Source organism: Ranitomeya variabilis, chromosome 4 (assembly GCF_051348905.1).
Source record: "Ranitomeya variabilis isolate aRanVar5 chromosome 4, aRanVar5.hap1, whole genome shotgun sequence".
Classification (NCBI taxonomy): domain Eukaryota; kingdom Metazoa; phylum Chordata; class Amphibia; order Anura; family Dendrobatidae; genus Ranitomeya; species Ranitomeya variabilis.
In genome coordinates, this window is record NC_135235.1 from 611,120,596 (window position 1) to 611,132,900 (window position 12,305).

At 49.4% G+C, this 12,305-nt stretch overlaps 1 protein-coding gene across 1 annotated transcript in view; it reads right to left on the reverse strand.

The window, feature by feature from the left end:
• Positions 1 to 12,305, reverse strand: part of NPLOC4 (NPL4 homolog, ubiquitin recognition factor) — a 67,418-nt gene that overhangs the window by 33,614 nt on the left and 21,499 nt on the right. Inside the window, exons 8-9 of the mRNA XM_077253383.1 lie at positions 10,941 to 11,120; positions 10,508 to 10,594 (exon numbers count right to left, since the gene is read on the reverse strand). Coding sequence (XP_077109498.1) covers positions 10,508 to 10,594; positions 10,941 to 11,120 — 267 coding nt within the window. The remainder of the gene's footprint in view (positions 1 to 10,507; positions 10,595 to 10,940; positions 11,121 to 12,305) is intronic.

Below are 12,305 nucleotides of genomic sequence, written 5' to 3' on the forward strand. Positions count from 1 at the left end.
CTATATCATGCCAGAAGGGAGAGCAACTAACAAGATACAGCCTCAGGGGACTTCAGCCATCTGTAATACGTACCCCTAAGAGGCTGGCGTGTAATACAATGCTTGGAAATGGGAAAAAAAAAATATATATATATATATATATATATATATATATATTATATATATATATATATATATATATATATATATACACTCACTGGCCACTTTATTAGGTACACCTGTCCAACTTCTTGTTAACACTTAATTTCTAATCAGCCAATCACATGGCGGCAACTCAGTGCATTTAGGCATGTAGACATGGTCCAGACAATCTCCTGCAGTTCAAACCGAGCATCAGTATGGGGAAGAAAGGTGATTTGAGTGCCTTTGAACGTGGCATGGTTGTTGGTGCCAGAAGGGCTGGTCTGAGTATTTCAGAAACTGCTGATCTACTGGGATTTTCACGCACAACCATCTCTAGGGTTTACAGAGAATGGTCCGAAAAAGAAAAAAAATCCAGTGAGCGGCAGTTCTGTGGGCGGAAATGCCTTGTTGATGCCAGAGGTCAGAGGAGAATGGGCAGACTGGTTCGAGCTGATAGAAAGGCAACAGTGACTCAAATCGCCACCCGTTACAACCAAGGTAGGCCTAAGAGCATCTCTGAACGCACAGTGCGTCGAACTTTGAGGCAGATCGGCTACAGCAGCAGAAGACCACACCGGGTACCACTCCTTTCAGCTAAGAACAGGAAACTGAGGCTACAATTTTTACAAGCTCATCGAAATTGGACAGTAGAAGATTGGAAAAACGTTGCTTGGTCTGATGAGTCTCGATTTCTGCTGCGACATTCGGATGGTAGGGTCAGAATTTGGCGTAAACATGAAAGCATGGATCCATCCTGCCTTGTATGGAGCATCTTTGGGATGTGCAGCCGACAAATCTGCAGCAACTGTGTGATGCCATCATGTCAATATGGACCAAAATCTCTGAGGAATGCTTCCAGCACCTTGTTGAATCTATGCCACGAAGAATTGAGGCAGTTCTGAAGGCAAAAGGGGGTCCAACCCGTTACTAGCATGGTGTACCTAATAAAGTGGCCGGTGAGTGTATATATATATATATTTTGCACTCCCTGCAGGCTCCCGCCTCTTCATGTGTACAGTTGTCACTTCCCTTTACCCAGTACCTAAAACATCAATAATCCCGTAAAGAACCAGACGTTTTTGTCCTTAAAGGGGTATTCTAGTACAAAGTGATTATCACCTGTCCATAATATTAGTGGCAGTCCTAGAACATAATCGTCAGAATGGAGCAGTTTCTGCAGCAGTCTCAAAGGGAAGAGCAGTGGTCGGGCATGTGCACCTCTGCTCCATCCACAGGACAAAAAGGAGATTTTTGTGTACTCACCGTAAAATCTTTTTCTCCGAGCCAATCATTGGGGGACACAGGACTATGGGTGTTATGCTGCTTGCCACTAGGAGGACACTAAGTAAACACGAAGAGTTAACTCCTCCTCTGCAGTATACACCCCTTGACTGGCCAGTAACAACTCAGTTCGGTAGTAAAGCAGTAGGAGTATAAGAAAACCAAGACAAGTAAACTATGTCCAAAACTGAGGAACAAAATACAACAACAAACAGCCAATAGGCTAACAGGGTGGGTGCTGTGTCCCCCAATGATTGGCTCGGAGAAAAATATTTTACGGTGAGTACACAAAAATCTCCTTTTCTCCTACGCCTCATTGGGGGACACAGGACCATGGGACGTCCAAAAGCAGTCCCTGGGTGGGGAGCAATTGCACTGCTAAAACCCCATGTACCACTGGCTTAGTGAGGTACCACTGTCTGCAGAATGCGCCTGCCAAGGACAGCGTCTGCCGAAGCCTGGGTATGGACGTGATAGTGCTTCGTGAAGGTATGCAGACTGGACCAAGTCGCAGCTTTACAAAGCTGTTGTGCGGAAGCCTGGTGCCTAATGGCCCAAGAAGCACCGACCGACCAAGTCGAATGTGCCTTAATCCCTGCTGGGACAGTGGTGTTCCTGACGAGATAAGATTCCTGAATAGTGGAGCAAATCCACTTGGCTAGAGTGGCCTTTGAGGCAGGTAGACTTTTCCTATGTCCCTCCGGAAGCACGAACAGGACATCCGACTTACGGAAGGGAGCCGTGCGAGATATGTACCGCCGAAAAGCTCGAACCACATCCAGAGTATGGAGAGCTTTCTCGATACGATGGGTTGGTGCCGGACAGAATGACGGCAAGACGATGTCCTCATTTAGATGAAAGGAGGAGACAGCTTTCGGTAGGAAAGAGGGAGAGGTTCTCAAAACTACCTTGTCTGGGTAAAAAATCAGGAAAGGGGGTCGGCAAGAGAGCCGCCAACTCAGAAACTCTCCTGATTGACGTAATCGCCACGAGAAAGACCACCTTCCATGAAAGGAGGGTGAGAGAGATGTCCTGCAATGGTTCGAAAGGGGCCTCCTGAAGAACTCCGAGAACCAAGTTAAGATCCCATGAAGCCAAAGGCATTCTATAGGGAGGGACCACCCGGGAGACTCCGTGAATGAACGTCTTAACCGGCAGTCTGGAAGCGATCTTTCGTTGGAATAGAAAAGACAATGCGGACACTTGTCCCTTGAGCGAGCTTAGGGCAAGGCCTGACTCTAAGCCTGATTGAAGAAACTCCAGAATGGACGGAATGGAAAGAACCAGAGGAGAACGTCCATGGGCATTGCACCATGAAAAGAAGATGTGCAGGTGCGATGATAAATGCACCTGGATACGGGTTTCCTGGCGTGAATCATGGTAGAAGAAACCCCTGGAGAGAATCAAGCTTGGGCTAAAATCCAGGATTCAATGGCCACGCCATCAAAGACAGGGCCCCGGAGTTCTGGTGGCAAATTGGGCCCTGTGAGAGAAGATCCGTGCGATCTGGAAGCCGCCAGGGGACGTCGGCGACCATTTGGACGAGTTCCGCGTACCATACTCGGCGCGGCCAGTCCGGCGCGACGAGAATCACCGGTCTCCCCTCTACCCTGATCTTCTTCATGACTCTCGGGAGCAGAGGAAGAGGCAGAAATATGTATGGTAGCTGGAACCAATGCCACGACAGGACCAGAGCATCTGCCCCAATGGCGCAAGGATCGTGGGACCGCGCAATGAACTGGGGAACCTGGTTGTTGAGCCTCGAGGCCATGAGATCCACATCCGGCGTCCCCCAGCGAAGACAAATCTGCTGGAAGACTTCCGGATGGAGGGACCACTCGCCCGAGGAAAGACCTTGGCGACTGAGGAAGTCCACTTCCCAATTCTCCACACCCGGTATGTGGATCGCCGAGATGAGCGAGTGATTGGTCTCGGCCCAGTGCAGGATGTGAGAGACTTGGAGCATGGCTGCCCTGCTGCGGGTTCCCCCTTGCCGGTTGATATACGCCACGGCTGTGGCATTTTCAGATTGGATTCTGATGGGATGGCCTGCGAGAAGGTGGTGAAAGTTGCGTAAGGCAAGAGTGATTGCTTGAATCTCCAAGATATTGATTGGAAGACGCGACTCTCTTGTGGACCAACGACCCTGTGCCGTGTGGTGATTGAAAACTGCGCCCCAGCCCAAAAGGCTGGCATCGGTGGTCACCACTAACCAGCGCACTGGGAGAAAGGACTTCCCTTGGTTCAGGGAGGACTGTAGCGTCCACCACCAGAGGGTCTGCCTGACCTGTGGGGGTAGGCGAAAACAACGGTCGAGGGAAAACGGGCTCCTGTCCCAGGCTAACAGAAGCGCCTCTTGCAGGGGACGTAGATGGAACTGCGCAAACGGAACGGCTTCCATTGCCGCAACCATTTTCCCGAGGATGCGCATTGTGAAGCGAATGGAGTGAGGGACTGGGCGGGAGAGGTTGCGCGCTCCCTGTTGTAAGGACAAGACCTTCTCTGGAGGGAGAATGACCAACCCGCGGGAAGAGTCCAAAATCATGCCTAGGAAGCAGATTTGCTGAGCCAGCACTGGAGATGATTTCTCAAAGTTGATTTTCCAACCCAGGCGAGAAAGAGAATCCATGGTGATATTTACAGACTCCTCGCAGGCAGAATGGGACGGACCCTTGATTAATAGGTCGTCCAGATACGGCAGAACTACCAGTCCCCGAGCGTGAAGAATGGCCATGACAGCCGCCATGACCTTGGTGAAGACTCTGGGGGCAGTGGCGAGTCCGAAGTGCAAAGCCACAAACTGGAAGTGTTCTTCTTGGACTGCGAAGCGCAGGAACTGCTGATGAGAGGGAAAAATTGGAATATGTAGATAAGCATCCTTGATGTCTATGAATGCAAGGAACTCTCCTTTTTCCAGGGACGCGACAACGGAATGGAGCGAATCCATCCTGAAGTGTCGGACCCGTACAAACTTGTTCAGCAGTAGTGTCCAGTATGGACCGTAGAGTCCCGTCCTTCTTTGGGACCACAAAAAGGTTGGAGTAAAACCCCTTGAACCTTTGGTCTCGAGGGACTGGAGCGATGACACCATCCCTTTGAAGCGCCTGTATGGCCTGAAGAAGATGTGACGCCCTTGATTTGGGGGGAGAAGCGCGGAGGGGGGGATGGAAGAAAACTCGATTTTGTATCCGGAAGACACGAGCTCTCTGACCCACTCGTCGTGAAGGACCGAGAGCCAATTTTGACGGAACGAAAGGAGGTGTCCGCCTACTTTGTCGGTGTCCGCCGGACACGTCGACGAGTCATTGTGTAAAAGGCTTAAGGTATGCGGCTAGCTTAGGGGTAGAAGGTCTCGGTCTGGGTTTCCAGGAATGGTTTGGTCTGTATGAGACCTGGGGATTTCAATTGTCCCGCCGTCCCGAACCAGAGGAAGAGGACGACCAACTGGAGTTGTTACGAAAGGACCGGAATCGAAACTGCTGTTGATTCCAAAAAGGCCGGGCAGGTTTTTGCTGGAGAAGAAATTTACTCTACCCTCTGGCGGCTTCAGAAATGATTTGGTCTAGCTTCTCCCCAAATAAACGGCCAGCTTGGTAAGGTAGAGAAGTCAGCGACTTCTTAGAAGCAGAATCTGCTCGCCAATCACGGAGCCATAAGGCCCTCCTGATGGAAATTGAGTTTGCAGCCGCTTGCGATGCGCAATTAGCCGAATCTATGGAAGCGTTAACTACGAAATCTCTGGCCCGAGCGAACTGGTTAGCTAGTCTGGCCGCCTCTGGCGGAAGATTACTGCCATGGACGGTAGAGGTTAACACCTCTGCCCAGGCCACCATTGCCTTAGCCACCCAGGTAGCTGCAAAAGATGGAAGGAGAGCGGATCCTGAGGCCTCAAAGACTGAGCGAGCCAGATAGTCAATTTGACGGTCAGAAGGATTTTTGACTGATGAACCGTCGGACAAGGATAAGACTGTTTTGGATGCGAGTCGCGATACGGCAGGATCCACAGAAGGAGAGAAAAACAACTCCTTCACCAGGTCCTTGGAGAAAGGATATTTAGCTTCCGAGACTTTTTGAGCCGTAAAACGCTTCTCTGGGTGTTCCCTGTGTTTTTGGATAAGGTCCTGAAACTCAGGGTGATTAGCAAATATCTTTTGGACGCGTTTAGTCTTTTTAAAAGATACGACGTGTTCCTGAGAGGAAACAGATTCGTCATCCACCATTAGTGTTTTGTTGACTGCCTCAATAAGGGAGTCAAGTGTCTCCTGACCGACAGAGGAATCTTGGGTCAAAGATTCCTCCGACTCGTATACTGAGTAATGTACGCTGCGACCCTCAGGGGAGGGGGAGCGAGAAGATGAGCTCACAGATGCTGAAGCTCGAGCATACACGGGAGATGAGAGAAGGGTTCTTTTTCTGGCACCCCGAGAGTCCCGTAGAACGGTACGCCCCCTGTGGTCGGACGGCCCCGCACCGTCACCAGATTCCGTCGCAGCCGACGGAGGTAAGTTCTGGCTTAAGGAGGGCCCACGGAAAGAGTCCAATGCCTTGACCAAGGACTCCATTGAACGTGACAAGGACGCGGCCCACTCAGGAGGGTTAGGCTCGGCGGGGTCGGTGGAGACATTGGAGGTGGCGGCAGAAGGCGGCTGCGCACAAGCCTGGTCACAGTTCTGGCACAAAGGGGTATTGTGGGCACGTGGCAACGCAGAATTGCAAGTGGCACATGAAGTAAAAAACACAAGTGTGCTTTTTATTGCCCCTTTTTGCGTCCTTAGATTGAGACATAGTGTATGTCTATACTCCGAGTAAACTGCGATAGCAGGGCTATGGGAGCAGAGAAGGGGTTAAGCTTTTCCCTATGGAGTGGAGCAGCTTACCCACGGACCTGTGCTGGTGTCCCCGGGGAGGAGAGAGGGAAGGCAGCGTTTTCGGCTGAATTTTCCCTGCAGAAGTGGAGTCCCAAGATGGCGCCCGAGATTTGCAGGGCACTTCTCGTTCAGAGTGAGAAGCGCCTGAGTAGTGGGCGGGGCTTGGACGGTGGGTGGGAATTTTAAGTTGCGGCCTAGTCCGGCAGTAGAAGCCGGGGACTAAATTTATGGAGCCGGCCGGCGGAACGCACCGGCGGCCGCGCCTGATGACCGCCGCTGGCATCTAGCCAGCGGTATCTCTCCCCAGGGACCCGGACCGAACCTTCCCACGCAGGCAGCGTGAGGAAGGGTATTACTCACCGAGGAGGGGTGCCTGCAGCTCGATCGATCCTCCCTATGCCGGGGGATGGAGAGCGTCCGTCTTCAGATGTGCCTGCCGCAGGGGACTTACGGAAATGCCTGCCGCAGGGGACTTACGGAAATGCCTGCCGCAGGGGACTTACGGAAATGCCTGCCGCAGGGGACTTACGGAAATGCCTGCCGCAGGGGACTTACGGAAATGCCTGCCGCAGGGGACTTACGGAAATGCCTGCCGCAGGGGACTTACGGAAATGCCTGCCGCAGGGGACTTACGGAAATGCCTGCCGCAGGGGACTTACGGAAATGCCTGCCGCAGGGGACTTACGGAAATGCCTGCCGCAGGGGACTTACGGAAATGCCTGCCGCAGGGGACTTACGGAAATGCCTGCCGCAGGGGACTTACGGAAATGCCTGCCGCAGGGGACTTACGGAAATGCCTGCCGCAGGGGACTTACGGAAATGCCTGCCGCAGGGGACTTACGGAAATGCCTGCCGCAGGGGACTTACGGAAATGCCTGCCGCAGGGGACTTACGGAAATGCCTGCCGCAGGGGACTTACGGAAATGCCTGCCGCAGGGGACTTACGGAAATGCCTGCCGCAGGGGACTTACGGAAATGCCTGCCGCAGGGGACTTACGGAAATGCCTGCCGCAGGGGACTTACGGAAATGCCTGCCGCAGGGGACTTACGGAAATGCCTGCCGCAGGGGACTTACGGAAATGCCTGCCGCAGGGGACTTACGGAAATGCCTGCCGCAGGGGACTTACGGAAATGCCTGCCGCAGGGGACTTACGGAAATGCCTGCCGCAGGGGACTTACGGAAATGCCTGCCGCAGGGGACTTACGGAAATGCCTGCCGCAGGGGACTTACGGAAATGCCTGCCGCAGGGGACTTACGGAAATGCCTGCCGCAGGGGACTTACGGAAATGCCTGCCGCAGGGGACTTACGGAAATGCCTGCCGCAGGGGACTTACGGAAATGCCTGCCGCAGGGGACTTACGGAAATGCCTGCCGCAGGGGACTTACGGAAATGCCTGCCGCAGGGGACTTACGGAAATGCCTGCCGCAGGGGACTTACGGCTACTGTGGGGTCTACGTGACGCCGAGGTGAGGGCATAATTTCGGATGAGCCCGGGAGATGCACATACAGTTAGGTCCATATATATTTGGACAGAGACAACATTTTTCTAGTTTTGGTTATAGACAATACCACAATGAATTTTAAACAAAACAATTCAGATGCAGTTGAAGTTCAGACTTTCAGCTTTCATTTGAGGGTATCCACATTAAAATCGGATGAAGGGTTTAAGAGTTTCAGCTCCTTAACATGTGCCACCCTGTTTTTAAAAGGACCAAAAGTAATTGGACAGATTCAATAATTTTAAATAAAATGTTCATTTTTAGTACTTGGTTGAAAACCCTTGGCTGGCAATGACTGCCTGAAGTCTTGAACTTATGGACATCACCAGACGCTGTGTTTCCTCCTTTTTGATGCTCTGTCAGGCCTTCACTGCGGTGGTTTTCAGTTGCTGTTTGTTTGTGGGCCTTTCTGTCTGAAGTTTAGTCTTTAACAAGTGAAATGCATGCTCAATTTGGTTGAGATCAGGTGACTGACTTGGCCATTCAAGAATATTCCACTTCTTTGATTTAATTAACTCCTGGGTTGCTTTGGCTTCATGTTTTGGGTCATTGTCTATCTGTAGGATGAAACGACGACCAATCAGTTTGGCTGCATTTGGCTGGATCTGAGCACACAGTGTGGCTCTGAATACCTCAGAATTCATTCGGCTGCTTCTGTCCTGTGTCACATCATCAATAAACACTAGTGACCCAGTGCCACTGGCAGCCATGCATGCCCAAGCCATCACACTGCCTCCGCCGTGTTTTACAGATGATGTGGTATGCTTTGGATCATGAGCTGTACCACGCCTTCGCCATACTTTTCTCTTTCCATCATTCTGGTAGAGGTTGATCTTGGTTTCATCTGTCCAAAGAATGTTCTTCCAGAACTGTGCTGGCTTTTTTAGATGTTTTATAGCAAAGTCCAGTCTAGCCTTTTTATTCTTGATTCTTATGAGTGGCTTGCACCGTGCAGTGAACCCTCTGTATTTACTCTCATGCAGTCTTCTCTTTATGGTAGATTTGGATATTGATACGCCGACCTCCTGGAGAGTGTTGTTCACTTGGTTGGCTGTTGTGAAGAAGTTTCTCTTCACCATGGAGATTATTCTTCTATCCTCCACCACTGTTGTCTTCCGTGGGCGCCCAGGTCTTTTTGCATTGATGAGTTCACCAGTGCTTTCTTTCTTTTTCAGGATGTACCAAACTGTAGATTTTGCCACTCCTAATATTGTAGCAATTTCTCGGCTTGTTTTTTTCTGTTTTCGCAGCTTAAGGATGGCTTGTTTCACTTGCATGGAGAGCTCCTTTGACCGCATGTTTACTTCACAGCAAAACCTTCCAAATGCAAGCACCACACCTCAAATCAACTCCAGGCCTTTTATCTGCTTAATTGAGAATGACATAACGAAGGGATTGCCCACACCTGTTCATGAAATAGCCTTGGAGTCAATTGTCCAATTACTTTTGGTCCCTTTAAAAACAGGGTCGCACATGTTAAGGAGCTGAAACTCCTAAACCCTTCATCCAATTTTATTGTGGATACCCTCAAATGAAAGCTGAAAGTCTGAACTTCAACTGCATCTGAATTGTTTTGTTTAAAATTCATTGTGGTAATGTCTATAACCAAAATTAGAAAAATGTTGTCTCTGTCCAAATATATATGGACCTAACTGTAAGAGATATACTCTACGTGCTCGCCCTCTTACAGGGGGGAGATCGGGACCGTATAGGAACCGTCGCCCTGGTGTAGCTTAGGTGTGCCCCAGTCGTCGCAGGAGAGGTACGGGAAGGTATACTCGCCGTTCTCGCCTGTTGATGGTTCGGGGGAGAACAGACCCTAGAGAGGAATCCGTCGCCCCCTTCACTCCCGTTAATTAAAAAACAAAAATTTTCAGAAAATAAAAATAAAACAAAAAACGGTGGGGTCTGAAAACAGACCCAAGTGCCTCCTACAGACACTAAGCAAGAACTGGGTCATTAATGGCCAGTCAAGGGGTGTATACTGCAGAGGAGGAGTTAACTCTTCGTGTTTACTTAGTGTCCTCCTAGTGGCAAGCAGCATAACACCCATGGTCCTGTGTCCCCCAATGAGGCGTAGGAGAAAGTGCCTCTCATTCTTGCTAATCGACGAGGGCGTCTGCGGTCTTAATTTTGTCACCCTCTCTTTGGGTACAAATTTTTAACATTCTATCAAAAAAATGTATAACACACACACATATATAAAAGTTTACTCTGAGAACTGATAATGAAGCCTACACACCGTTGTGACGGCATACTTAAAATAGAGCCAAGTGCTTCAATGAACCCAGAGCTGTCCACATATACAAGGGAAGGAAATACATTGCACTGTTGGGAATTTCTTTGCTTTCCCTTTGAAGGTCACGTTCTTCTATGATTACACCATTTTTAAACCTTAAAGGGCTTTTCCAGTTTTGGAAGACCCCTGTACCCATGACCGCAGTTTGTTTTAAAAACAAACTGACTGTGCTTTACTCACTCTCCTGGGTCCAGCACTGAGTTTCAGCATCTGCTCCCAGTGTCTGTAGTGCTGACTACACATTGACAACACTGCAGCCAATCAGTGAGCTTATCGGCTTTGAACAGCTCGTACACTCTAGTTGGGCCACTGAGCTCAGTGATTGGCTGCAGCATTGTGCATTACACCGCAGATAGTCATTGGGTTCCAACCTATGGGGAACCCCACCCTTAGGAGCATAGTTTACAATACTTCACAGTCATGCTTTTCTCTTGCCTTTCTTAATCCGAGCTTGGCTGCAATCTCATCCACCACTTTGGCTTTTGGATCGTCGAGCAGCTCCAGGCTGTTCTGTGTCCCGATCTGAAAGTGAAAAACAGAGATGGATGAATGCACATAGACTGTGATACGCACAGAGAGTATCAATGCAAACTGGGGAGCCTTTCACTAGACAGACCACTTTTTCAAAAGGGTTATCCAAAAGGTAATCATGTAAAGGAATACTCACCTCACCGATTCCCTGCCAGTGAGTGGCGGCAGAAGTCATTCGTCTCAGGGTCAGGATAGAATATCTGCAGCAAAAGTAGAGGCCAGCGGACGACTCGGCATTGTCAGAACGGGTCGAGGAGGCGAGCACTGTTTTTTTTTTATTTTAACCTCTTCTGCTCTTTTTGTAAAAAATATTCCCATTTGCAAAAAAACCCCATACCTGCGGTGGTTCATAAATGGCAGCCACCTCAGCCCGAATGCCTAATGGGATGTCCTTGTGTTCAGTGTAACGGCCATACAAGTAGCCTATGCGCTGGTTTCCAGTTTTGCGCCAGAAGTCCAGGAAGCGATCAGCAATAGTGTGATTTTCAAACATAATGTTGTCCACATGTCGGTATTTCTACAGAGAAACAAGAAAAGTCACAATTGTAAAACTAAAAAAGAGCCAGTATCAATATTTGCCTTAAAACAAAAAGTGAGTAACCTCCGACTATTGTTAGATTCCCACCTGTCACAGCTGCAAAAGCATTTGTAGATTTGCCACTTTTATACTGGCAAACCCATAACTCAAGAAGCTGCAACTTCCCAAAAGTCTGATACACTGTTACTACCCCCAAAAAACCTGGCACCCTGATTCTTCCAGTCAGTAAGATAACGACAATTTCCATATACCGTATTTTTCGGACTTTTGCTCCGCCGGCATTTTTTTGCCCATCCATTGCTGCATTATGGTGGCCTCCGGGAAAATGGCCGCAGGAGGTGGGCGCATGCTCAGATTGAGATCTCGGCAACGAGATCTCGATGCCAAGATCTCAATCTGAGCTTGCGCCGCCTCCGGCGGCCATTTTCCCAGAGGCCACCGCATCGCAGCAACAGATGGGCAGGTGCCTCACAAAATGCTAGCAGAGCCCTCCCCCCGCACCACAGAACACCGCTGAACCAGCCTGGGATGAGATTTCCCAGAATCCACCGCATCGCAGCAATGGATGTGCGGGGTTCCTCCGGGCTTTCAGAAAATGCCGGCGGAGCCCCTGCAGCACAGAGCACCGCTGAACCAGCCTGGGATGGGAGTCTTATCACCGTAGCACCGAACACCCCCTGTGACCATGCCCCACCAGTGCTGCCAAATTCGGTCAGCGGTAAGCTGAATTCGGACTGTAAGACGGCCCCCATTTGACACATTCAATTTTTTTCCCCTATTTTTCTAATGAAAATTTGGGGTGCGTCTTATGGTCCGAAAAATACGGATTTTTTTTTTTTTTTTTTTTTAAGCAGGAAAATAAAAACATCAGAAATGTTACAACAAAAAGAAAAGAAAAATAACCTCACACATGTGGTCTGTATCCCAATTTTCTGAGACCGTGACTTATTTTTCTGTTGATGGATCAGTGGGATAGTTTTGTTTTCTTTGGCTTGCTGTAGTTTTTATAGGAACTATTTAGCGGAATGTGCAGTGGCCGAAAAACAACAATTCTGCATATATATATTCATTTTACATTTTAAATAGATTATCTTACCACAGACAAGGAGGATACGAAATGTGCTTTTTCAAATTTTTTTATTTTCGTACTTGGACAATGGGGTT